The following is a 27,863-nucleotide window of genomic DNA, read 5'->3' as shown; positions in this document are numbered from 1 at the left end:
TGTGCCACTAGACACACACCAGTGGAACACCAGTGCAATTTATATGTTGTTCTTCATAATTCACGTTTGAGGCAGCGATTCTGTCTGCATTTCTGCCTGATTCAGCGTTCATTCAGCCTAAGATAGACAGCAGTGATGCACAAGTTCAACACGGCTAAGTAACTGGCGCGTCAGTGGATGCCCACAGGTATGACGTATCTCTGCTGGGTTCTGGTCGGTGAAACACGGTGGTGAGCAAGCGGTTTCGCAAAAGTGGGTGACTATGGTGTCGCTGCTGTAGCACAATCCATTTACCAGCCGAACGCTAGCGAACGTCAGCAGGGCTGCTATTCCAGAAGGCCCGAGTTTGAGGGAAACACGGGCAAAGCTGACCCGAGGTAATAATAATCCTGCGATAATAATTTGAGGCAGGGTCAAAACCATTTAAAAATGCAATTCGTGTTATTTGCAGATAACTGAGGTGACGTAACCTGTACAGGGCAGCGCGCTCCAATGAGGCGCGGCTTCGGCGTGGAAGCATTTTAAAGCAAAGCTTTTTACCTCTACCGCCAAGGGTTCCTTCGCAACCGTCGGTGTCAACAGTAAACTTCATAAAAGAATTTACTGGCACCGCCAGGAATCGAATCTGGAACTAATAGAGTAACAAAGTCAGAGTCCGTCGTCTTACCGATTTACCTACGCGCCCACGCGGAGATGGGGAAGACACGTGGTGCACGCACCAAGCACATCTGCGGGATTAACCCCTGCATTCTCGCTGAATGCCACGCGATAGTGATTAAAGGAAGCTCACACCAACCCATGGTGTGTGAGTCGGTGTCTGAGTGTCATTAAAGGGGCACTGACACAAAATTTTGAAGGCGAGATAACTTCGGAGATAGATTGTTGGGAACACATATACATCATCTGCAAAATATCAGCGGTGAATACAGCCTAGAACATATTTAAAATCAATTTTGAAGTGTGCGAAACGCAACCGAGCGGCCAGCAGAGGACCACGCGCAAGTGTAAATAAACAACATCCAAACACGTCACGAGTTTGTGTTTGCCGCTTCCGCACTGCCGGCTCGCCGCTCCAATCGGAGGGCCGGAGGGCGGAGCTTCTGCTCTCGAGAACGAACGACCCGATCGTTGGCGGCGGAGGCGCCGTGATTTCGTCAGCTCATCGGGCAGCTGGCCGCGACCAAAGTTCTACAGCGATTCCAGGCACTCTGTTTCTATTACTGTTTATTACCATTGGATGTGGAAACGCGCCGGAGGCACGAAAAGCCCACTGAGCAAGCCGCACGGTCGCTGTGCAGGCGGCGGCCACGGCCGCGAAGTGGCCCACGCCGGCGCAGGTAGCTCGAGTGATAGCTTGTTACCGCTGCACGAAATTGTCCCCAAGTCCCGACCATGGTGGCTTACATGAGAAAGGAGTTAATGATGCCATGGCGGGTTGCATTAAAAATTGTCATCTGCACCGCTTACGAGAGCGGCACTCGAATATCCGCCGCAGTGCTAAGCCGAACACATCTGTAGGCGGACCTGTAGGCAGACCGGCCGGCTGCTCCCAGCGCGCGTCTTGCCACCCACCGTCTCGAGCGTCGCGCGTCGTTCGTTAGCCGCGGTAGCATTTGCACTCGCAGCGCCTGCGTCACATCCACGGTCGTTTTTTAATTAGGCGCCTCACGAGATCAGTACGGGGGGGCATACGCAGAAACTGCCGTCGATGCGGATTCGACAGGGCTACGGCGGCTCTGCTCTGTAACTCTGATATCCCTCCGACGGTCACGTGGTCAGCTTTGTTCACACAAAATCCATCGTTTCGCGGCACTCGCTGAAACCGAAACTGCGACTGGCCGCATTGAAAATGCCTCTAATTAAACAACCGTCGCACGCTGAAGCAAATGAGGTTTCTACAGGTTATAAGTAGGTCACTAGCTACTTATCGCAACAAAAAAAACAAGATGCAAAATTTTTGTGTCAGTGCCCCTTTAAGGTGCCTACAAAGCGATTGGAGGAAACGCGCATGTTTGACCGATAGGATAAAGCTAGAGTCCTACAAGGTTTTAGGCCGCTAAAAGACGGACACATGTCCTTTGCTCCGAGGAAGAAGAGCTGGAATTGAAGCAGCATCAGACCGCACAGAAGCGCGAATTGGGGCAACAACAAAAAAGCAGCTGCCGCAGCTCTTGCTGCCACAAGATCCAGCTCGCCAAGTAGCTGCAAATCCCTCCAGGATGCACATCAACTTGTCCGCTTGGATCGCCGGCGTAAGCCAATATTTCTTATTAAGCTTGAATGGCTTTCACAGCGACACTTTCGCTAGTGTCATTCACTTCAGGCATAGAGACATCACCATTTGCCGGTTAATCGTGCACGCGTGGGGAGTTGAAATTGGGTGGGCGTGCACGCGCAACTTTGGGATTTAGGTCTTTACTGAGGACCGTTGTGCTGGCGGGTGGTTTAAACTTGGACCTCAAACGGCGCATCTGGCGTCCTTCGTGGTCGCTCGAAGTGGTTTCGTGTGTTACACAGACAGTAAGATGCCTACGACACGGGATGGAAATAGACAGCCCATGTTTGCGCGCTAGTGGAAAGCTCGCTCGAGTCTTTGCAAATTTGATGAAGCTAATTTTCTAGGAAGTATGCTCAATCGCAAATTACAAAGAAACATGTTTTGTTCCATGCACTCCGTGGACTGTGTCCAGCTTCACAGTTCTTCCTTCTTCATTGAGTAGAAGGGCACTATATTTTTTCCAGGTCTTGCTGCAAAATGGCTTTGGTATAAAGTCAATTTAGTACTTATTTTGGATGAATACACACGTTCATTTCGTTGCTTCGTTTCGACGATTTCGTGGGGCAGGCGATATCTGCTGGAGAATTTTTCACGCACAAGTTCGAGCCATTTTTGAAAGCCTCGAAAAAACCTTTATCGAGTGTCTTTCATCGAAGGCTCCCAGCCTGTCAAATAGACGGCCTGCATAATTCATCACCATGAGCATCTTCTTTACATTCAACATTATCATGCAGCACAAGGCCCTCTCCCGTGCACTCCAGCCGCTCGCATCTTCTGTCATTTGAATTGATTCTTGGTCTGAAATTTGCAACTTATCACTGAATCGAGTTGTTTTTTCCGCGTCTCAAACAATTCCTCAGTAGCCATTCTGCTGCGAGTGTGTTAATGTTCCAATTCGTCCGGATAAGATGGCTAGTCTGACTCGTATTTCTTGTAATTAGAGGAGCTAGAACATCTTGTGCACGAGTTCTGTTTTCTATGTTCCTATCTGAAAACCTTAGATTTATCGTTCCTATTGGAATGGCCATTTGAGCTGGCCAGACGTTCTTTCCGAGGAGCTCAGCGATGCCCCGAGTGCCGGCCCAGAAGTAAATACCGGGAGAGAGAAAGTAAGTTGTTGCAATCACAGATTGCTGTGGTCTTGCTAAGGCATGCGGGCGAAATGTAGGGCCAAGCAGCGGTTTTCCCAAGCTTGTCGTTATCATCCACCAAGCGTCACCACAGTGGATGCACCTCGAAAACAGGATGATCAGGCGAAAGGTATTTTCTAGAAGAATAGAATGGCCTTCCGGATATATGGGGTTTCCCTACGAGGCATGCTAAACGGCTAAGGTTCACAGTCTTTAAAATTGTGCTAACGACACAGCCGCACGTTTTGAACAGTCCATGTCAACGTGCCAGACATTATTAGGAACCCCACCTACTAAACGCACTGATGATGACGGCAGAATAGCTTCGTGATGCACCGCTGGTGTTTTTGTGCACTTGGTCGTGAGGCGGGCCAGCTGTGAGGTATTTTAAATCCCACAGAGATTGTTCAAAATGCAGAGCATTTCTTTAACTCGCACTGTCACCCGTCGTCCGTCGGCGTTGTCCGCTCTCAACAACAGGTGCGGGCGCGCATGCGCATGCTCCGGCGCTGAAAGAGGCGTTGCAGCAGCAGGTGCTACCTCCTCTCCCTCTACTGCGCGCGCTAAGGCAGCGGCGAAGCGTCAGCGTCGAGCGGCCGATCCCGAGCGTCGAGAACGAGAGGCCGCCACCAGTCCTCAGCGTCGAGCTGCGGATCCATCGAATCGAGAGCGAGACACGGCTTCAAAACGTCAGCGGCGAGTGGCGGACCCCGCGTTACGAGAACGAGATGCCGCGGTCGGCCTTGTTGACGTAGTCCACGACGTCCGCCGCGCACGCGTAGTGGTCGAGGATGATCTGCAGGTCCATGTTGGAGTCGAGAACCCTTGCGATCCATGGGTTGAACGCGTTCACGCGCTTCTCGGCGGGGGTCCTCGCGTGAAGCACGCACGGACGCGACGCGCCAGCCCGCAGAATCTCCGAGTACTCCTCCCCGGACCGCACGTCGAAGGCGCGCAGGAACTCGTCCAAGCTCGCAAACTCCCCGTGCTCCAACGCCTCGTGCTTTTCGTCGTACTTGGCCTTCAAGCGCGTACGCACCCGTACGACAACAACAACTACAACTACCCCCGCCAACTACCACAACCTACACCACGTGACCACCCCCAATGCTCTGCATTTACTCGTGTCCCTCGCGCGGGGGCATGCTACGGGGGCACTTTTTTTTAGGTGCCACAGTGGGAGAAGTGATGAATAATGGCTTCTTATAGCATTTTCCAGAATAGAATTCAGCGCCCTCAGTCCCTAACTACTGTGTGCTAAGGTCACCACTAGCAAAGCCCTTGGAAATTGTGCTCAGAGAGCCTCTCACCGAGACACAACGAGAGCAGGCGTGCCATGTAGAAAATAGTCTCATGGGGCACAAGCTGCTGTCTGAAAACGCCGAACCACTGGAATACGTCGGAAAGGAGGATGTGACTCAAATATCACCAATTTTCTGGAACTCGCTAATTTTCCCAGTCAAACAGCCTAAATTGAGAGCTTAGAGCAGCTGGGTACGCTTTCGTAGAGGTGGTGTTTCCCTGTCGGATGACCTTCCAAACATCGGGCCGTTGTTAACATGTAGTATGCTTCCTGTCCATTCTTACTACTTGTCATAAAGTATCCGTATGTAAGTTTCTAAACTCTTCCCCTCTTGCCGTGTAGTGACGTAGCTGCTCCCATCATCTAAGACTACTTTGAAAGCATCGCTCTGGAAGTACTTCGAAAGAACACAACCTGAGAAAAACCTTAAAGCTGCGGCAAATACCGAGGTTATAGAGCTCCTCGGTACGGTAACAAAGAACATCCACCAATACCACAGCGGTCAATTAAAATAGGTTCAGCCATGCTTAGAGAAGTTGCTGTGACACGAACGAATGCACCTTCATTTGCACGTGATCTGGCCACCCTCATGTAATATTACTAACATCTGTACGAATCGACGAAAAACTTCCACATGTCGCACACTCTATTCTATGCGTTCTATAAACCACAACCGAAATGTCACCACCAAAGGCCGTGTAATGAATGAACTGCCCATATCGGGACTCTACCCACCTTCGAAGTTTTCTCAGTGTGTAAGCGGACATATTAGGGGCTCATAGCAAAATTTAAAAAACGTGACAGGGACATCTACGTTTGGATCCTAAGATGTAAGGTGCCATAGCGATACTTCGACTCCCACGAAAAGTTTTCATACGCAATCGCTGATTTTGCGATCTATGCTTCACGAGTCCTAAATGTCATCGAAGGGACAAAGACTAGCAACGGGGGTTTTCAATCGCCGTGGCACAGGAGAGACAGTAGCACTCTGTGCTTCAGTGGCTCAAAGTGCGAGTGTGAGAGGTTGCGGTGCGTGGTGTCGGTCAGGTTTAGCGAGCAGGCGTGAGTGTCAGTTTATCAAACTTTTTATTCTGTGATGTCTCGGTAGGGCTCAACAATTTTGCTTTTTTTAGACAGAGAGAGCGATGGAGAGAGGAAGTGAAGATCTTTGTTCAGGAAGGAATATTGGTGCTTTAGGAAAGGGGCCTAAACAGATGGCACAGAGCTCAAAGGTGGATGCTGAGTCTACGATAGCAGATGCAGCAATTCCTTCCCTTGCCCCATGAATAAGCTCGCGCTGATCTTGAGATTACGAGCTGCTAAAAGCTGCCTACCATGTCTCGATAGAAGTCGAATATGTAATGTTTGAGTTGTTCTTTCATGAGCTAATCCTTGTTCATGGCTAGGTTGCCTGCAAGAGGGTGGATGTTTTCCCGATATCACCAGAATTTTAGTTATTGCCTGATATTCTGACCGAAAACCTTAACGCACATAGACTTTCCGATACGTGTGTTGGTTTATCGTCCACAAAGTTTGTGATTTTTCCGGATTGAGATCTTGTTGTAGCAAGGGGAAAGATTGTGTTCCTAGGCATAGGATGAGGATTTGTTCTTAAGGTTTTTCGAGAAGGACAGTGTGGTAGTCGTGGTCACAAGGAGCGCGGTATGTGATTTTGTGAGCCTCTTTGTCAGAGCGTCGGTCTTCGAGACCATTAAGTCCGGGTGTACGGGTGTCGTTATCAACTTTTCCCAGTGTGGATTGGAATGTGTTGCCACAGCGCTTAGTTATTCTGCCTGCCCAAAGCAGTAGAATGTCCTTTGGGAGTTTGTAATGGTGTCACGCTTCATTTGATACTTCCGCTATTCGGACTGCCAAGCGGATGTCTCCAACTTACACATACCGGCAGCGGCGGCTCAGTAGCTAAGGCGCTGTCCTGCTGAGCATGAGAACGCGGGTTCGAATTCCGGCCGCGGCGGCCGCCTTTCTCCTAGAGGCGAAAGGCTAAACGCCCGTGTGGTCGAGATTTCGGCGAACGTTAAAGATCCCCAGGTAGTCAAAATTAACCGGGAGCCCTTCAATAGGGCGCGCCTCATCGCCTGTGGAGCGTCGGTGCGTTAAAGGCCACAGTCAATCAATCCATCACGTCAATCAACTTCCACTTCTTTGTTCCTGTATGTTGAATGGCCACGCAGTCACAAAGATTGCCAGCGTAGTCATCTACGACAATTGGGGCCTCGTGATTTCCTACATCCCGGAGTCGCTGTGAACTATGGTCGCATGATATTGGAACTTTCCCCTAATCAACTTGAGCCTGCCATGCGCTTCTTTTTGTGTAGGATTGGATCCATATTTTGGTAGAGGAGAGGTTTTATGCGGCGCCGCTGGACCGGTGCCATACCTATCATTGCGTGTAGTAGTTTCTTTTTAAATAGCGGACGCGCCTGTCTTCTACACAATAGCACCTCCAGATTTGTTTTTCCGTCCGCTTTCTTGGTGCCAGGAGAGTGGTTCCTTCGGTTTTTTGAAATTCGTTAGGAAGACAAAAGGTGAGGACATATGCATCATAATTATCACCGAGATCCTATTTAGGACGACTGCAGATTCAGCGGAGACCTCAAATTTTCTGCCTCCCCCATTGACCTTCAGCCGCTGTTGTCTTGCGCTTCCCGAGTCCAATATTTGCAACAAATATTCTTATTTCATCCCTCCATCGAGCTAATGGACCACCCCTTCTTCTAGACCAGTATGTGCATGTCCATTCCGTTAGCCTAATGGTCCACCCTTTGTTCGTTCGCCTTACGGGCAAAATTGTGAGGTTTAGGACTTCCCTATATGCTGTCCTGATGATGCTGTTTCTTTGACTTGTTTGGTATGGGTAAATTTGTGGTGCGGTCGGCTCTCAATATTCGGGTCATGATCAGTGGTTGCATGAGCCTTACGTTCTTTTTCTCATTTTCTTGCTCTGCTCTCGGTTGGTCGTCGTGTTTGTAGGTAATTGGTTGAAAATTTTCTGTTTTTTTGCAATGGTGTGTTTGGCAGTACCGCTTGCGTCTAGAGAAACACCGAGAATTCTTACGCAAGTGTTCTGTGGGAGGACATCCGTTCCTTTTTTCGAGTGATTTCTAACTTGGCAGTGTGGCACCATCTGTCGTTTGCCTAACTGAGCTTGGAGCGGTGATGGAACCATGGGAATGCTGAAAAGTATTTTAAAACTTATGTTATTAGAGGCGACATAGTTCGCTTTATTTCGGTTCTTTTCTGCTAATAATATTACATCTTTTTTATTCCTGAGTTACCGGCGTTAATCGTCTGCCCCCTCTTTCAATCAGGTCATCCAATGTTGGTGCCGGGATAAGCCCCTGTGGAAAACACGCCGCGGTGGCTGAGTGGGTAAGGCGTTGCGCTCCTGATACCAAGGACGCGGGTCCCATTCCCGGCCGCGGCGGCCGTTCGCTTGATGGAAGCAAAAAAGAAAACGCCCGTGTGTGGAGATTTCGGCACACGTTAAAGAACCTAAACTCATCTAAATATCCCCGGAGACTTCCACAACGACGTGGATTGTAGCCCACGTGTAGCTTAGGGGCATCAATAACCAGAAACTTAAATTTTTTTAATCTTCTGCTGGAAACGCGTTTTCGTGTGACGGCGTAAGTTGCTGGCATGGCTGGCGCCCGTGCCTGCCGGGCATGCTACCACCGACGGGGCAAAGAACAAGCTTCACCGAGCAGGCGTGGCACCTGCTGAAAACGCGTGACCTTTCTTTCGTACCCGACGTTGATCCTTGTCTTCCCTTTCAAACTTCTGTAGCCGCTGCACCATGTTTTATATTCAGCGAAGCCCTCAAATTTTGCTGCCTCAGCCGTAGCTTCCGGTTGGCAAGGGTGACGTGTTTCCGTGGATGCCTGATGAGCGCGGTAAATAGCGAACGGCTAGGAGCAACGGGGGAATCGAAAAATGTGACTAATAACGCTATCGCGTTAATGAGGCTTCTCGCGACGCCGAAAATCTACTCAATCCCCACGGTTTTGCACGGTATAATACATCACTACGCCCCCGTTTCACTGCTTGTTTGCCCGCATGTCAAAGTTTGACACAGTCAAATGTCCATAGAAAATAAATTAAGCTTGGTTTGAAAACTTTGGTTTAGGCCGAAACAGTGACTCTGCGTTGGCAGGAATGGTTAAAAATATGAGATACCTGTGACGGTTTGTCAGGACAACGCCGCCTGCGGCGTTGGTCAGGAGAAGCGAAGCTTATATTAATTTGAACGCGTAGCGCACTCGGCGTGAGTAATCGTTTGTCTTGTTTGAATAAATGAGCCGGCAAAAGTGTGATCATTGCGCAGTTTTTTGCAATGGCATTCACTCCCATTGAGTCATCCAAGAATTAGATGAATAACATGCGCAGACCGAACTAAAATGTACAAGCAGGCACCAGCAACCGCAACTTTCCGCACGAAAGCAGCGACCACTGGGACCTGTCTCCCCGGTGCTTTCTGGCAGCGTTTCCTTCAGTCACGTTCTACCCCGGTTCGCAAAGATGTTCTTCGCATATCAAAATGAGATCGCCTTTGTTTCAACACTGCGTCTAGTAGTTGTACAGGATGCTGACCGGGTAGGCAAAGTACAGACAATTGTTCGAAATATGCTACGGATCCACAGGACCACAATAAAATTCAGAAGTCTGAAACGAAATTAATAAGTAAAGCTTGAAGTGGTTAGACACATGGTGTACAAGTATGGGATATGGCTTCAGAAGGAATTTGCACACTGAATACAGGAGTACTGGCATAGCACTGGCATATTGAAGCGCAAAGTAACTGCGGTAATACCAGTATTAGCTGGGAGAAGCACAATGTAGAAAGATAACGGGAACTTATCAAAAAACAAAAGACCGCATTGGGAAATCTGACACCATGAAAGTGTGAAGTATGAAGGAGCCACCAGAATTGGATGGTTTGGTTTTCTTCCCCTACAGCAACGCAGAGCCTACAGGGTGCCAAAAATTGATCAAACGTATTACCGACTTTATAAAGTTAGGAGCAAGCAAGGGTCTTCTTACTAGTGCGGACACAACGGACGCTATGAGAGAGAAGATTGGCACTGTAGGAAAACATCCGCAGTAGACGGTGAAACCAGCGAAAAGGTTTCATGAGGACTGGCACACCAAAAATACTCTGCAGAGAAACGACAGGACTAACTTGGCAGACGTGGTGGAAAAAGGGGCCCAGAAAAAGATTAGCTGCACGCACAACCGAAAAACTGGTATTTTGAGGATTGGCGGAGAATATGCGCGAACTAGACAAGCTTAAAAACCCCATCAGAATGTTCCATGACATTAATGTATCCCTATCGTACAAATATTTTCGCGGCACATATATTTCAGAATAGTGCTTACGCGAGAGAGGTCACAAATTACTGAGTCGTAATCACACTACAGGTTACTCTACAGCAGATCACATTGGCGCCGTCAGCTAGACCATAAAAAAATGTGCAGGCTCTAAGAAATTTCCGACTTAGGCCTTTCTGTCAACATGACACCTTTACAAGCGCAAAATCATTACGCATCATTAGGACCGAAGACAAACAGTATCTAAGACTAAAAATACGAAAAACCTTTTTGTAAGGAGTACTTTACTAATATGGGTGAATGGAAATAATAAATGCCACTTAGATTTGACGCATATTATAACGTTGCTTTCCGTGTTCTTGGGGACTTGAAAGTAATCGCTCGTAATTTGCAAAGTGAAAGCTGTGTAATAGGTTTCAAGTATTACCAAGGAAATGCACGGAACGCTAAAAGCTCAGCACTGAAATATATTCTCAGTCTATAGTAACGGCAAACTAAAATGATTGGGCAAATACAAATATCTGGAGCAGCCGTGAGTACTGATCCAAACAACTCTATTGATGGCGTAGAGTTATTGCCGAGAGTGCACTCAAAAAGTACTATCATGTAGCGAACCGTAGGATACCGCTGTGCTAAAAAATGGTATGCAACTGATGCGAATTTCTGTTACTAAGTTATGGTGAGGAAAATCAGTACCTTACTGAGAACTTCAAACAAACGTCACGGTAACTCAAAGTGCCCCTGAAGTGCGATCCTTGTAAAGTTGATGAATGTACTGTATGCGTCAGAGGGTAATGAAGCAACCCGTTTGAAGGGTATGGTATCCATGCTTTAATTGACGTAATCAAAAGGAATTTCGCTGCATGGTACTGATCGCAGGTGCGTCACCCTAGTGGGAAAATGGGAGCCTGGGGATGGAATATGAGAAAAGAGCGAAAAAATAAAACTCGATGAAGATGGGATGACAACTTCGTTGCCGAAGGATTTTTCTGGGAACAGGATGAGTGGCAGTATGAACTTTCATGAGAAACGGATTCAATTTGCAGTGTATACAAAGGCCATTCTGCTGCTGATGCGCCAAATTATTGCTTGCCCTTATTAAGTCTGCAAAAAACACGACCGTGTCCCAGGTTTTCTGTTCTCGTCACAGTATTGCGTCCAAGTTTTTTCTGCCATTTGTAGAGGCCATTCATGCAGACTGGAAATTAAATATCCACTTACGTTCCCGGTACTCGCAGTTGCAGCCGTCTCCTACACAGCGCGACGTCACGTCGAGCATGGTGGCCCCGTAGTGCTCCTCGCATAACTGTTGGCACCGCTCCAAGGAACAATCTGCGCGGAAAGGTCAAAAACCAATGCGCGAAGATTGATCTGGGCAAATGCTGCACGAGCTATTCAGAAAATCGAAACGTGCGCAGCGAAGCGGTACGAAAACCTCGCGAAGGATATATATAAGGCTGGCTGTCTTAAAGGGACACTGAAGTGAATTTGTCAAGCTCCCGTTTTTGCTTGCACTGCGTAGACTGGCTCAAATTAGCACACTTTTCATCGTTTATCCAATTGACAAATCGGTAATTATTTTACAAAGCGCGAAAGAAGAAAAACTACCATGCGCGGTTTGCGGCGGCCGCACCAACTAAGGCTGTGACGTTGAGAGGAGGGGCGCCGTGATTGGACGATGCCCAAGGTTAGCAATCACACAAGTTTCGGTTTCGGTTCTGTAAAACATAACCAATGGCTTTGTTGGATGGGCATTCTCAATATCTCAGTAATCATCGTACCGCGCTTCTGCCATGTTGTCGGCTGTAAAATGCACAAGATAAGCTCCCAGGACGGCTTGTAGTCGTAGCATTCACTAGCCGAGACCTACGCAGTGCATGAACGCCCTCCGCGTACCCGCAGACGCCCAAATGTCATGCGCTTTTCCCCCATATTTGGAGCTTGCCTCCCTCATGCCTGTATCGTAAAAAGCGTGCTCGCACCAGGCCAAGGGTCTGTTCATTCTGGCCTGTGCCCACTGCCTGCAAGCAGTCGGTGCTTATGGCAACAGCACGCCAACGAGAACTCGCTAGCGCGCCAGTGCCAGCCTGCGCGCGTTTTGTAAACTAGTTCGTGTAGCCATGAACGTTGCGGCCCCAAAAAAGGTGAACTCAATATAGAAAACATCGGCGGAAAACAAAAAAGTTAACTGACAAAAAAAAAAAAAGCACGTACCCGCGGGGATTCGAACTCGTGACTCGCAAAACATTTACGGTGAATTCCTAGCGCCCCAGACTGCTAGGCTACGGAGCGGGACGCGAAAGCCTTGCTAATATAGGGTATATATTGTACAACCGGTTTACACTTTTATTTAGTTTTGGCATTTCAAGCCGCTTAGGTGACTATTTGTTGTACTGCGATCGTGCAGTAAGCGTCGCCCGAGTTTCCACAGTAGCTCACGTCTAGCAATTGCATTTCGTAGACGGAAAAGCGTTCGCAGATGCGTAGTCGTGCTGCTGACCGCTGTGCTTGTTCGCCCAGCGCAAAAAAGTGCTTCCCGCGCCCTAGTTTTACGCTGTACGGTAAAAATATCAGTTGATTTTATTTGCTTAGTACCTATATTGACTTCGCTGACTCTTCTCCCGCCTTCAAGAGGCCTTATATTTTCCTACTGGCGTACCAGTCAGCGAAGCGTCGCATGTGCAGCGCTTGTGTGAAGCGACCTTGACTTGGAGCTAGATACAGTGTACAAACAAACCAAGTAAAGAAAGGCACATTCTTCCATTCACAAACGTGTCCTGGCTTCGTTTCAACTAAGCGAACGAATTGCGACCAAGCAATTTTTTTTAACCTCCTTGATTGCGACGACCCGCCGGCGGCCGGCGGACGAAACGCTGGGCCGACTGACTCTGTCGGCCGGGGAGCCGTGCAGTAGCGCAGCCGTGGGGCAGCCAATTGCCAGCTCATCCCCTCCTGACGTCACACGAAAACGCCACAGAAAATGGGCGAGCGTAAAGAGAGGAGGACAGCGTTTTCGAATTAGTTTTTCTACTAAATAAAATCGCGTAAACGCGCCTAGAGTGGTCGAAACATGGCCTGGGGACTCCGGACTACAATTTGCGCTAGTAATCCCGCAATGTTTACATATCACTTCAGTGTCCCTTTAAACCATAGTCTAAATTTTATTACACGCGTCATCACAAAGAAACGTATGGGTCACCACGAATGCTTGGGTGTTATAAAACATATCTGCTCTTCTAACAAGCATGTTAACAATAGAAACCGTGCTTTTCTTCTCTTTCTCATCCTGCTGTAGCTACGGGTCTTTTTTTTAATACTTCTCTCCCGAATCACACATGCTGAGGCCATGCGGACCTTACGGGACTTCTGTCATTGCTGCTACCTTTCTTTCTCTGCGAGCCATCTCAATTATTTCGTTCCTCATCTCCCTAAGCTCCTCCAGAAGGCAAAAACGCGGAGGGGTAAGCAGATGGTCTTGTCAATAATTTTTGAGCAATCAGTGTAGTCCTTTCATAGGCAAAACTTTTATATTGCTTTCCTATTCATACAAAAATGAAGGAAGCTCTAGCTACGTGTTAAACATGAAGGTAGCGAAGCTGCAATGCAACCATAACGACTATCACGAATGTTTAAGTCAACGATTGCAGCCGATTTACTTCTTCTTTGCGGTCGCAACGACCTTTACTCCATCATTGTTGCTACAAGTGCTGGCTTCTTTCATTTTTTTGGAACAGATAATTATTGGGCATCAGCTTGGAGGGGCTTGCGATCTCAAGTGTCTTTCTAGTTGCGAGCAAGGGTAGCTACGACTACGGCGAACCCCGAGTCTTTTTCGTTCGAAGCAAGCGTTGCCACAATTACGGTGAACGCTGCAGTTTTCCTGGCGAAACTTCGCAAATCTCTAAGTGTGTATGCCTCGCTTGACAAAGGTGCGCCAGAGATACTGGGCGGTCTCTGCGAGGTACTCATACACATGCGCTTGGCATTTTCGTGTTTTGTAACTAACGCACGGTCGCCGCAGTCTCCCAAAGTGGGTATGCTTGGCTTCACAAACGTGTGCAGGGGAGGCTGGGCGATCGCCGTGAGTACCGCACACACGAGTTCTCAGCATTTTCGTGGTTTTGTCAACTTCCGGGTGGTTGCCGCAAGGAATCCGCTCATGTGCGCCCGCTCGGCAATTCCTCGGCAATTTCTCGGCAAGAACAATTACGATTTGCTGAACTGCTTTGCTGTTAAAAACAACCCCGCTGTACGAGGAAGAAACGCAAAAAAAAAACACATTTTATAGGGAAGCGATATATATATATATATCGGTTTCACCTTATAACGTGTGTTAACAGAAGTCCCATCGACAAAGAGTTGCACGCGCTCGCTACAGAGCCACGCGCTCGATCTGGAGCTTGCGTAAAGCGTTCTGCAGCTGTGAATGTAAAGTAGGTACCTTTAACAATAGAGAATATAGCAGATGGGAAAACCGCTTCCGGTACCGTACGGGGTACCCGTTACCGGACCGTACCGGGAAGGCTCGTTTTAAGAGTTATAGCAGACCGTAACTACCGGACATGCTACCGTGACTGGGAGCGACTTGGGTTGTACGTCGTTTGGCAATTCTTCGTGAGTCTGTGGCGCACCCTGTGCTGAAATATTAGTTTTCAGTTCTCGGAAGCGCTAAAGGCAGAATAAAAAAAAAATCCAACGCCCCTACGGAGATTCGAACCAGCGACTGCGTGAACTTGAAGCGGGCATTTTACTTCTACATCATCTCAACAGGTGGCGCCAGCCGGTCAAGATGGGCTCTCAGAACATACTGCGTGCTGCTTCTGTTTTTCGTTGTATTTGAGAGTCCCTCGCACTAGAGCTCCCCTAGCCATATACACGAACTCTACCTCGCACTGATACCGCCTGTTCCCCAGCCGCCATTTGTAGACGGGCCCCATGTTGCTGTTGATACTAGTTATGTAGCCGGATCATCGCCTTTATTTAACCTAAAAGAAGCTATCGTACATGCGTCGCTCAACGACACAAGCCACGGCAGTTGGGTCGGGACCGGGTTTCGCTTGCTGCTTGAACTGTCAGAATCACGCGGATTTCACTTGTTGCAACCTCATTTTTCTTAAACGAACTTATATTTACAATCCGTTCGACGAGGCGTGAGCCATGCGTTTGTCTACCAAGCTCTTCCAAAGCGGACGTCCGCTTCGGAACGACAGACACGGTACGTCTCGGTACCGTCCGGCCAAGTCGCTCCGGTTTACGGTAGGGCTCTGTGCATGCGCGATGGGGTCCAGACGGTAGACGTGACTGTACCGGAACCGTTTTTCCGATCTGCTATAACTCTCTAATATAGTAAAGCTACCCACTGAGCTTTCTCTCTTATTCCGGGAAGTTTCATCTACTTGTCTTAATTGTTTAGTTTTGCAGTGAAGCTGTAGACGTTACAGGATTCTCATGTGCAGTCAATACAATGCAGTATACGGAAGGAGTGCGCTTAGAGAAAACAGCTGTAAATCTTATTTACTCAAAATTATTCAAAAACAATTATATGATAGTTTGCCGCTCAGTCGGCAGTACCATTACGCCGAGTTGCGTTTACGTATTATAGTTCCCGTATGCTGTCGATACATGGCCGCTCAACGGATGGAGCATGTAAAGATAAAACAGCTCAAAGTCTTGTTTTATCAAAACTATTGCCAAAAAAATTACATGCGAATTACCGCTGCCAATAATCTACTTTACTCCGAGGTGCATCTACTTTTGATAGTTATGTAATTCACAGTGAAGTTGTTAATACTCTGGAATTCCAGCCTGCAGTCAATACATCGCTTCCACTGGAGGGAAACGAAAAGCCGCATGTTTCTTCCCTAAAATAAAACTCTAGTTCTTCACTCTTTCGCTGAGCTAATTACTTGCTAGCATGCTTAATCACAAATTACACAGAAATATGTTTTGTCTCGTGCACTATTTGGACTCCGCGCCGCTACGGTGGTCATTCTTTGCGAAGTGGAAGGGCACTGAATTTTTTTTCAAGTGAAATGTCTGGAATCATAAAAGTCTAAGACAACAGCGTGAACACCATGTGCGTCGTAAGAGGGTCAGTAAAAAAGAAACTTCCGCGAAGTAGAGATGCCCTTCTCGTTATTGACTGTTCCGTAAGGGCTAGAGTTTAACATACAGCCACGGTGTCTGCATTGAAAGAACTATTTCTAAAGTTTTATCATTAAAATAAATTTAATTGTACCCATTCGAAAACATTCTAGCTCATTGGCATGGCCAAGTGTGAGCGACTTGCTTTAATGTCATGATTGAAAGTTTGGTAAAAGTTGTGAGAGATAACCCGCACGACCACTCATAAAAATATTACAGAAGGACTGTAACGTTTACATGGAAATGATTGTGAATCAGGGAGACTTCAGGGTTCTTTCATAATTTTTTCGCGTTAGTATTAAAGCACTGAAATACAATTTTCCCGCCACCTTCCAACCAGCCTCATTTAATTAAACTCCTGTTAGTCTGTATGGACATTTAGATCACTGTAGACCTGAGATACTGGCTGGTGGACTGTTAAGGCTGCTATACTATTAAAGGTCAGATTATTAAACCGACTCCCAGCTCTTCAACCATGTAATGCTTGCGTAACTCATGGCTTAGTAGTTAATTTACCATTAGAGCTGTCGGTTACTCGCAAGTTTCGTGTGCGCCGAGATTTTTTTATACAAAATCCTCGGTTATAGACCGACCTTATTGGAAGAATTGTTTATTGCTGGTTACTGAAACGGCGTCTAAAACAAAAGGAAGTTCCTCACGTCGCTACTAAAAATGTTGCGTTTCGCATCTACTTAAATGCTTGTTGCAATAGTCCGTACGATTAGAAGAAATCAGCAATGTAATGGAATCAAAACAGTTGCGGTGTATCTCAGGCGCGGATTGCGGACATTTGCAACCTCTGCTCATAACGGGCTGCAACGTTGCAGCCAGGTCTGATTTCTCGACTGTTACCTTTCACTCACACCGTTATAGCAATCAGTGACAGTTTAATTAGCGTAATTCAAGACAAGAGAACTCAATGACTGGTCGAAGCTGGCACCGGGGAGCATGAGCTCACTGTTAATTTCGAAAAAATTATTACGCGTACAAGTATCACCCTCTTTGAACTTTGCGTATGCATAAAATTTGGAAGCACAATATTTTTCCTTTGCTGACACTCCGCCGGAATAAAACCAGGGATACATATCCGCAACACAACACGGTATTATGTAAAAAAATTAGACGCCGGTTTTGTCTCTGTACAAACTCTTCCGAAACGCCAAATCGCCGGCCTGTATGAATTCCGTATATACAAAGTATTCGGAAAACGTAGGGTAAACATATGGTGCCGTATTTTGCGGTTTGATTAAAAACGGAAACACGAAAACTGTGCTGAACATTTCAGTTCTGACAAATCATTTGATTCTGTTGTGTTTGGAAAAAAATATCTGGATTATTTACGCCTCGGTGCGTAATAATCCCTATGCATTCCTTATTCCCATATTTCCGTATATACGGAGAGTTTGACTAGCGGAATAGCGTTTAAACGAGATACTGCTGTAATAACGATTGTTTTCAAAACCATTTGTATTTAAAGCGTCCCGCAGCATTTGCCTGGTGGCTAAGGTGTTGCCGTTGTTGCGGGTAGGATTCACGGCAGTGAAGGTTGTATTTTTTATTGAGGCATCACACGACATATTTGGTGGAAGTTTACGAATTTTCAGTCCCCTTCGGCTCAGCCCCAAAAGCGAGAAATACCGATGATGTAAAGTGACTAATTCGGAAGGCGGCAATACTTCCTTGCGACATTCGCGTGAATTTTCATTTTTTATATCTCAAAGGGAACCCACGAACCCCGACTTTATCATCGTTGTTAGATCTTGGACTACTCGCATGAAGGTTTCAAAATTGCTTGACCTATAGACTAGTCAATATAAGAGAATGCGATAAAATCAGTTTTAATGGCTCACCAGAAATAGTGGACACGTGTGTTTGCCTTCTTACGGCAGGGATCTTGAGCTCTCGCGCCTGTGGCCTTGCTTCAGGCCTGCAAGAGACCACAAGCACGGTACGACATGTTTAATGCAGGACAAAACGACAGGATAATGTTTTTAAAATGTTGCGCATTCTCTAACACTCTTAAAGCGCTAAGCCATCCGGAGGGCACCAGTTAAAGCTTGTATTTTAAAGCAGGATATTGCACCTGAATAAAGAACAACACCGGGGCAGCACATCAAATATTCACGATATTTTTTATTCCTTCTAATATCCGGGCAAAACTTGTTGCCTGATATCTCTCCGGCCATTTAGCTGTAACATAGTTACTGCAGGCCCCGGTAGTAGCGCGGTATGAGTAAAAGGAAAGGCATGAATAAATAGCAGTAAAAGTAGGGTTTGAAGAACCCTACCTTGTGGTGAGGCGTCCCGTGTTGTAGGCCTATAAATAATTTTGGCCACCAAGAAATATTTCACGTGCTCTGAAAAATCCTACTCACAAATATTTTTGCGGTTTAATACCAAGAAAATGTTTGCCGCAATGCAGAATAGAGCGTACGATTTCATACTCGTGAGCGATTTGCCTTAGCCTCTCGGAAACCGCGGCGGTCATCTCACAGCAATTGCCAAGTTGGGATGTGGAGAAAGGGGTGACGAGTTTCCAACTTCAACACCTCAGCGTTCGCGCGTGTGCGCACTTGTGGACACGTTCCTCGGCGGAAGCAGTGTTCGAGTAGATAGGGGGTGTGAAGACATAAGAAACAAAGACAAACAAAAAAATCCGACATGTGGCTCTTTTTTTCTACTCTGCATCACGCTGACTACCGCCCACCACCGTATCGCGCTCAGAAAAGAGCGAAAACCTCATAAACAGGTAGCAATTGTTGAAAAGAACCAAAGAACCAAACAGGTGGACTGGAACAGTTAAAAAAGTTGTACGAGAGCTTTATTTTCCTGGTATGAGACTGTTGTCGTTGGTCTGTGTTGAACCTTCGAGTAACGTCACTTCCACAACGAATTCTTTTGATATTCTCGCTGGTGATGCAAGAATTACGAAAGAAATATCCAGTTGCACCTAGACCATAATCGTCCAATAAATATTGCAGGTAGTATGTAGCCGTTCGCGCCCAGGGAGCTGACGTTGTGAAATGTGTGCGGGAATAAGTGCAGAGCGTTCGCTCTCAGCAGAATCTAGGCGACAATTTCGACAGTCAATATGACGAGTCAGAAAGTACGGTTCCAGAAACCGACTCCAGCGTTATTATTATGCTTGATCAGCTTTCCAAGATTTGATAGGAGATAATTTACTCTGTATAAAGATTGATAGTGAATTATTTCGAAGGTATTTGATATTTCAGACACAGTTACCATACGGATGCGGTACTAATTCATTGTAGAGGTGAGCGATCACCATACTATGAAATGTAAACTCTATTGGACGCAGAAAAAGATAGAAGCGTACTTAGGTTTGTAAGACTAAGCTGTTTAGAATAAAGTATTGATCCCTGTGAGTGCAAAACATGCACTTTGAGGTACGGCAGCCCAACCGAAGACGCGACAAGCGGCCAGTACATCTAATTATCGGCATGAGAAAAGTATCAAAAGTGTTGCTACGCTTCGGGAAAGAATGGTTGCTTTCCCATTACAGCTCAAGAACTCCCTCGCCTTAAAGGGAACCATCAACATTGGAGCTCAACGGTTTCCCTCTTCCCTTCGAGCCTCGTGGCACATGGATATCTATTTATCGCCAGTACGGACCGGCACTGCGTGATTGTCTCGTTGCAGCAGATACAAACCTTTTAGAAACCAAATTCATAAGGACATACAATACGTAAAACAAGAATTAAGGAACGAGCTGTAACGGAGCTACTGGGGAGCCCGGGACCGTAGTCGGTAGTTTCAGGTTGAGCACGAGGCAGAACCGTCATAACATTTTTGCGTCTTTGAGAGGGAGCGCGCTGGTCAAAAAACACATTACTGAGGTTGTACACTCTGCTGTTGCCCCCTCCGGGAGCGGGGAAGTGGATTCCGCCTTCTCTTAATGTTTTTCCAGGCTATTCAGCGATGAAAAAGAGCCCGAAGCTGTTTCTGAGGAAATACTGCAACACATCCCCAGAGCGTCATAGGATATTAGGGAAGCGATAAACGCGTCCATGACACCCTCTGAGGTAGAGCAGACCACTAAAAAGCAGCAAAAAAGGAATCCCCAACTCGGACGGAATTGGCGCAGAGTTCTACTTTCCGTAAAAGCCCCGACCTATCTGCTGTCTTTGAAGGCATCTGGAAAGCAAGCTCCTTCTACCGCCAATGCGGGGCAGTCATCTGGTACTAATACAAAAAAAAAAAACGTTAAGAAAATCAACCCCCGATGCTAATGACTTCCGTCCTATTACGCTACTATCAGCTGACTACAATATGCTCGCTAAGATACTGGCCAGGTGGCTCAAGTCGGCCCGCACAGTCGTGGAAGGAAACCATCAGACGTGTGGTTTCTTATGCAAACCTACACCGGTTGAGGAGCACGCGCGAGGCGGCATCATTGGACGTTAATTCAGTTGGCAGTGCTTCAGCTGGACTTAAGAAAAGCTTTCGACCCATTACGCTACTATCAGCTGACTACAATATACTCGCTAAGATCCTAGCCAGGCGGCTCGAGTCGTCACGCCCCCATCTACTTGTGCTTCCACGTCACTGCCACATTGGCAACGTTATGCTCGAATGGATGGAGACTGGTTACAAAGACATCACGACTAGCCTGATCTTATACGGCCTGCCTTAAGTTTCCATCTCAGTACACGGACATGGAGCGCCTAAAACGCCCTATGTCACCAGGAATTTTCGCCCTGTACCTCGAGCCACTCGGCCGGATGACCACCACTCAGAGACCTTGTTCTATGTGACGAAGAAGTGCAAGTACTGGCATATGCGGACGATGGGGCCTTTTACTCATCCACATCGCAGGCGGGTGAGGCAGTTGAGCTAGCTTACCGTTTCTGTCGCTTCTCTTGGGCTGAAATAAACATGGCCAAGTCAGAGGGGCCTGGCTTAGTAAATGGGTGAGCAATCCTCGAGGCCTCTTCGACATAGATTGGTAGGACAGTTTGGGAATGCACCTCGGATCAAATCTCGCCCTGCGTAGGGCGTGCGTGACAACCTAGCGGCTGCTGAGAGGAAACTTCAGCTATGGAGGACGAGGCACAGCGCCCTTCTCTCAAGGGCACACGTCTGCAATATCCTCGTGTACCCTGACATGCTATACGGAGCCCGCATGACTTCGATCAACGCCAGCGCAATTCACCATCTCCACCGTTTATGCACCGTCTTCCTCTGGCGTCCAGCATATGAACCCATGTGTCGGTCGAAGCTGTTTTGGAGCAGGAGAAAGGAGGTGTAGGCTGGTGAACGCACAGCTCAAGCTGATCGTACAATGCTTCTTGCACTTCCGCGACCAGCCTTACTCTTTCCTCTGCGTGGCATTACAGAGCCTTCTCTGCGCACACCTGGGCCGGTGGGTCGCCACGTCAGAGCGCCTTAACCCCGGCACTTAACCACAAGAAAGTCACAGCGGTTTCTACAAAGAGGTAGCAGTTGCGCTTGTGACTTTGGAGGAGCAGCTTTCCTAGGAATACCTCCTCACTGCCAAACCATGGAGGCTTTAGTGAGACATCCGGGGGAAAGTAATCCCGCAACCTTCCGGGAGAGTGCCAGGCACGAACGTATTAAGGCATGTACGAGGTCTTCCTGTGCCCACCGGGGCTACAGGTTGCTTGTTTCGCTTTCCCTCCAGAGTTTTCTCCTTTATGGCACGGCAGGACTCTCGCGGCTTCTTTATTATTTACGGCGCAGGATGCATCCTATTCGAGCAAACGGATTCGCCTGAGCACGTCTTCCTTGCATGCAACACTGCCCACTAGTTTTGCGACGAAATACCGACTTTTGTTTCCTCACGATGGCAGACAACCTGGTAGAATCTCAACCACTGAAGTGCAGAAGCGGAATGACCGGTTTTTCAGAATTGTGTTGTCCTGTGCGTCCACTCCCTCAAGAGGGCACGGGTGGACGTGGTTGAGTGCGCGGTGAGCCCAAAACCCGCCTGGCATCACTTCGCCCAAACAGTCAACTGGACGAAGTGATATACGATTGACGAAGTCAATCGTACAAAGCTCTGTGCGATGCATTGGAGCAGGGTTGTCAGGCGGCGATTTCTTTTAAAACAAAGTAGGACATCCGGCGAGACAAACATGCATTTGTCTCGCCTACTTATCCCGTGAAGCAAATAGTATGCATGGGATGAGTGGGTGTTGATGCATGTACGCCAAATACTGCAGGCTACCTTATTCATCTCTTTATTTTCATTTTCTTTTCTTTCGATCCCTCTCGTCAAGTCTGATTCATGCTTGGCATGTATAACGCGGACTCCACAACTTGTTCTTGCCGTGTTTTTCTTGATGCAATGACGCCATTTTTTTCCATGCTACAAATCTCTTTATTCCCTGTATTCATGGTACTTTTCTTTTAAATTTATGTGTCTGTGTGTGTTTCCATGTGTAGTGGCCCTCGGCTGTGCTCTTGCACTTAATGTCATACCTGTTGCTTTCATGGCAACTGTACGCAAATTTATTTGGGGAAATAAAGTTATCGTTGAGAAAATATCTTCCAGTTTCTGCTGTGCTTTTTTGAAATTTTCTGTAATGTGCCCATCGAATGTATTCATTGCTGTAACTGAAAGGAAGCCGGCCAATAGTTGGAGCATCGCTTAGAGTGACGTCACTCGATTGCGTAAACAATGTCAGGGCCAAGAAATAAAACAAAATCTTTTGAGGAAGTTTCTCGGTTACGTGATGGGTGCAAAGCTGCAATATGTGGCTGGGGATTTTTGTGATCCCCTGTTCAAATTACTGGGTGCAATTGTTGAGTGTGTTTTTGAAAGCATTTCAGATATTTAAAGAAATGCTGGATCCCACGCATAGCTGCAAATCGACGTAACCTGTAGGTTTGATTAATTGTACGGTTTAACTCGCCGACACGACGCATGCGATGAGGCGCACCGTAGTGGATGTCTCCGGGTTAATTTTGACCACCTGGCGATCTTTCACGTGCGCCGAAATCTCGTACAAACGGGCGTTTTTGGTTTACGCCTCCATCCGAAGAACGGCCGCCGCGGCCGGGAATAGAACCCACGACTTCGTGCTCAGCAGCACAACGCCTGAGCCAATGAGCCAGCGCGGCGGGTATAACGTGAAGATTTAATCGCACCATACAGGGTTGAAATGCACTTGCGTGAGGCATTTTTTTAGAGTGTAATTATCCTTGGCGTAGGTGAAGATTTCTCAGAACCGAGAGCAGGAACAAGTGTGTCCAGAAGTATGAGATGTAACAAAAAAGGCTCAACATCGCAAACTCCTAGGCGAAGACGTTGCCTGCTCTAGCTTTCGTAAGCAAAGCAGAGCAGCGGAAGAGGAAATTGAGACCACATACAGCCGGTAGCCTGAGCAGGTAACCGTTTATATTCAAAATGAGTACTGTGGCAGTGTGTGCCATGTGTACAAATGCGGACTAAATGTTCATTTCCACCGATCTACAAGGAGAAACGAAAGGCTGAAATGGAACATTTAGTCTCGCTGCGGCGTCATTAATCCCCTGTAATGGCGTCGTCATTGCGATTTGGTAGATATGTCTGCGGACAGTTTTCAATTTTCAAAACACACGTCATTGCAATCATTGGGTCTCTTGTATAGTGCCATCGGCTGAAACACCAATTTAAATGATAAAAAAGCGTTTGGCAAAATCAAGCGGCAGTTCATGGCAAGGAGGGGGAAAGCGCGACGAACAAACGAATGACGGTGACGTTATGTTCATACGCTGTGTTGCAAAGAATTCGCGCAAGGTAATAAAAGCCAATGAAAGACTTCAAGCGCGTCACACAAGGAGACCGTAGGTGCGACCGCAAACCTTGCTTTCTATGAGTAGTGAATATGAAATGTTTAATAGACCAGGAATACGCATTAGTTGCTGATTACAACAACGACAAATTAAAAATGCGCGCTTTAGTAAAGAGCCTTGAATTTAGCTTTTGATTGCAATGCTTACTTGCCTCCCGTACAAAATCTATGGCAATGCTGCAACTTACGTAAAACCTGGCTGCATTTATCAGTGCTGATCGTCCAGCAACGGTAGCTTGAAGAATTCTGGTTAAGCTTGGGTTCGCCTACCGACGAAAATAAGGTCTGTTTTCCCATTCTCACATTCACGCAGACGACCGCTTTCACATATGATACAATGAGCACTTAACAGATGTAGCGAGCACTAAGAATATGCCGGTGCTAATTTGTGCCGAAACAAATGAGTCGACCGATCACCCAGCCTCCCGTCGAAACAATGCGACGAGTGGTTTGTTTTTACGCAAAAACAAGTATTGTTGTGAGGCTCTATTTAGAATCGAGCTGAGCAATATTCCCTTGCGTAAGGAAAGAGCAAAGTGCACAATGCGAGCACGATCACTTGCAAGGATAGAAATTCCGATACAAGCTAGAATGAAACGTCGTGTTGTGTAAATTACTCCACGCTTTACACTCCAATACATATTGTCTACCAACATTCCTGTCTGGACGCGTGGCCTAGTGGTAGAGTATTGCGTTCGTGTTGCGGAAGTCAGTGTTTGATTTTGACTGGTGCTCATGCTTTATTTTTATTTCTGCGGCTCAATTGATTGATTGATTGTAGGGTTTAACGCGCCGACGCAACGCAGGCGATGAGGCGCGCCGTAGTGGAGGGCTCCGGATTAATTTTGACCACCTGGGGATCTTTAACGTGCGCCGAAATCTCGTACACACGGGCGTTTTTGCTTTTCGCCTCCATCAGTAAAGCGGCCGCCGCGGCCGGGAATCGAACCCGCGACCTCGTGCTCAGCAGTGCGGCTCAATTCCAGCATTCGCTCTTGGGGCGTGTCGTAACGGACAATCGGTTACGGACTAACCGTTCATCCGCTCACATTTAGTCCCCAAAAGGTTGAATGATTGTGACAATGTCAGTTAGTCTCCCAAAAGACGAATTTTCGGTCCTCATTGCCTAAGAGTGAAGCGCAGAGAACGTGAGAGAGAGGAACAATGTTGATTAAACTGACAATATTGTCGCGAAGACAAGGACGATGCAGTTGTCTTGAATGAGAAACACGTTTATTGGAGCAAACTTGTGCTCCCCTAACAACTCAAAAGAATACAGAGGCGGCGAAGCAGCGGTCAATAAAGTGACTTGCACAGCGAGTGTCGTCGAATCGAATGCCCCGGCGTCCGCACTGCAGGCTTTTTATCTTTTGGCGCGCGTGGTTCTCGAAACGTCGATTCGCATCGAGAACATAGTAGATCCAAGAAGATTATTCGTGGCTGTTCACGTTAGATGGGAATGCTCTCCCTATCACAACAGATAACACATGCGGCACAGAAAGAAAGAATGGAACACGCGCTTCCCTTGGCGCAGAGATAACACAGACCGGCGCAGCCGGGCGGTAAAAGCAAAACACAAATAAACAAACCCAATATATGGTTCGCGGCATTACCCCCCCCCCCCCCCCCTCTAAGAGTGCATCGACCCGATGCTAACATAGGCGACAGTCCGAACAAATGAAAATAAAAGTTCGTCATCGTCCGTAGAAAGGTTTTAAGTAGGGGTGTGCGAATATTCGAAACTTCGAATATTCGATTCGAATGTTTTGGTATTCGATTCGATTCGAGCGACACTTTTATTGTTCGAAATATTCGAACCACCCAAAACTAAAAAAAAAAAAAAAAAACTGAGAGCGTGTCTTCTGTATCGGTGTTTATTTACAGTGGACTCTCGATGATACGATTCTGGGGGCGCGAATTACGGGATGATACGAATTTCCGAAAAGTCCAGGCGAAATTGCATCGTTTGCAATGGGAAAAATTTCGGCTGTTACGAACGGACCTGCGCGGCCCGGCGGAAGATACGAACGAGCCGGAGAGGCACCCGACTGCCGAACGAGCAAGTGACGGCTCTCGCTCCCCTGTTTGTCACTCTCTCTCCAGAAACGGCCGGGCTGTTGTTTTCTGCTCGCGAAAACGCTCTGCGCACGCCCAACGCGCTGACACCGCCGCCAAGAGTGATCTGTGATCTGTGCAGTGATCTGTGCAGTGTATGCAAGACGGTTCCCGCGACTCTCGGACATCTACTGCGTGAGTGTAGTGATAGTGACACTAGCAACAGCAATGATGGCGTGAGGCCATGTGTGCCGGATGAAATCCCGGTGGACTTCATGGGCTTGCTCCGTTCGGGTAACCACGAACTGCAACGTGCAGCCATCCAGCGGCTCGAGAGGGCCTTGGCTAGGCAAGAGCGAACGGAGGAAACTCCTAGAAGTTCGAGCCCGGCCGGCATCTCTTGAGGTCTAGCAAGACAGGGACCCCCTGCCCTGCGCGGTTTTGGGGTGCTCCCGCACGCAGGAATTATGAATAAAGTCTTTTCTCTCTCTCTCACCGTCGCGAAACCACGCCCACGCTGCGCGCGGCGCGGCCGGCGGCGTCAACATGGCGTCGGCTCCAGCCGCGAAGTGGCGCGGGGGCTCGAGCGACCGCTTCTAACCGCTCTTTAAAATGCGGCTCAAGGGAGACACGAAGTTGCTTGTGCGGTAAAGGAGCTGATAATGCATGCGAAAACGGTACTATAAAACACCATCCGCGCCGCTAGTGAATGCGCCCATAAAATATTTGCCGGGGTGCTAAGCCTAACCATCTCCGGCGGAGCCAAGCCGGCTGTCTCGATCACATCGCAAGTAAATCAGGCTCCTCCATCCTGCCGCGCACGTCGTGCGTCATTTTCTGACCGAGGTAGGCGCTTCCGCGGGCGCGAAATCGTCGAGCGCGGGCGCGAAATCGCAGAGCCGAGGCGAGCGAATCGCGTGCAAAAACGCACCATGCGGTTCACGCTTGGCTGTTTCGGCGTGTAGCGAGCTTGGGCACAGCGAGTGAGGAGACGAGCGCGAAGCTTTACGTGCTCCAGAAAGGACTGCTTTGCGACACGGGGGTTAAAAAAAGCAGAAAAAATCACGAATTTCTTCACGCGAAAGTAGGAAAAGAAATAAACGAAAACTTTTTTCAGCGCTAAATTTTTTGGTCTGTGTTGGTTCATACGAATTTCGGATGATACGAATATTTTTCGCAGTCCCGCGAGTATAGTATCATCAAGATTTTACTGTATCAGCGCGCGGCAATGTGCACGGGCTCGGGCATGCCAGCTACTCGTAGTGTCTCAAGTGAGCGGCTGTTTTTGGTATCTGGTAAAGTGGTGACGAGCAGGAGGTTGTCACTGCTCCCCGAGCATGTCGAGCAGTTAACCTTTCTCCATGTTAACATTTAAGTGAGTGCAGACCTTAACCTGTTGAGTGCAATGTAATTCCTAATTTTACTTTGTGTGATTTGTTGTGCAATAAAGTTGCAGTTTTTGTGTCTCTAGATGGTGAAAACATTAATTTTACAAAAAACAATAAGTATTCGTATTCGAAAAAATATTCGAAAAATATTCGATTCGATTCAAACTTTGTTTTTATTATTCGAATTCGCTTCGAAATTCAAAAATTGATATTCGCACACCCCTAGTTTTAAGCGAACCACGTGGACGACTTCAGGCCGCGTGCGTTGTCGTGATGTGCCGGAGTCACCATCGGGGATCACTTCGTAGGTGAGTTGGCCAACACGTCGTAGAATCTTGTAGGGTCCGAAATACCGTCGCAGGAGCTTCTCACTGAGTCCGTGTCGTCGGATGGGAGTCC

General features: G+C 47.6%; 1 protein-coding gene across 1 annotated transcript in view; it reads right to left on the bottom strand.

Annotated features, from left to right (window-relative positions):
• Positions 1-21,102, bottom strand: part of LOC144161468 (uncharacterized) — a 41,326-nt gene extending 20,224 nt beyond the window's left edge. Inside the window, exons 1-3 of the mRNA XM_077692159.1 lie at positions 21,068-21,102; positions 18,055-18,131; positions 11,282-11,392 (exon numbers count right to left, since the gene is read on the bottom strand). Of these exons, the coding sequence (XP_077548285.1) occupies positions 11,282-11,392; positions 18,055-18,131; positions 21,068-21,102 (223 nt within the window). The remainder of the gene's footprint in view (positions 1-11,281; positions 11,393-18,054; positions 18,132-21,067) is intronic.
• Positions 21,103-27,863: the final 6,761 nt, after the last annotated feature.

The sequence above is a fragment of the Haemaphysalis longicornis genome, unplaced genomic scaffold (genome assembly GCF_048455015.1).
Source record: "Haemaphysalis longicornis isolate Haplotype H1 unplaced genomic scaffold, Haemaphysalis longicornis Haplotype H1 scaffold_1, whole genome shotgun sequence".
NCBI classification, from domain to species: Eukaryota; Metazoa; Arthropoda; class Arachnida; order Ixodida; family Ixodidae; genus Haemaphysalis; species Haemaphysalis longicornis.
Note: the sequence above shows the minus strand (reverse complement) of the source record. Positions and strands in the feature narration are given on the sequence as shown.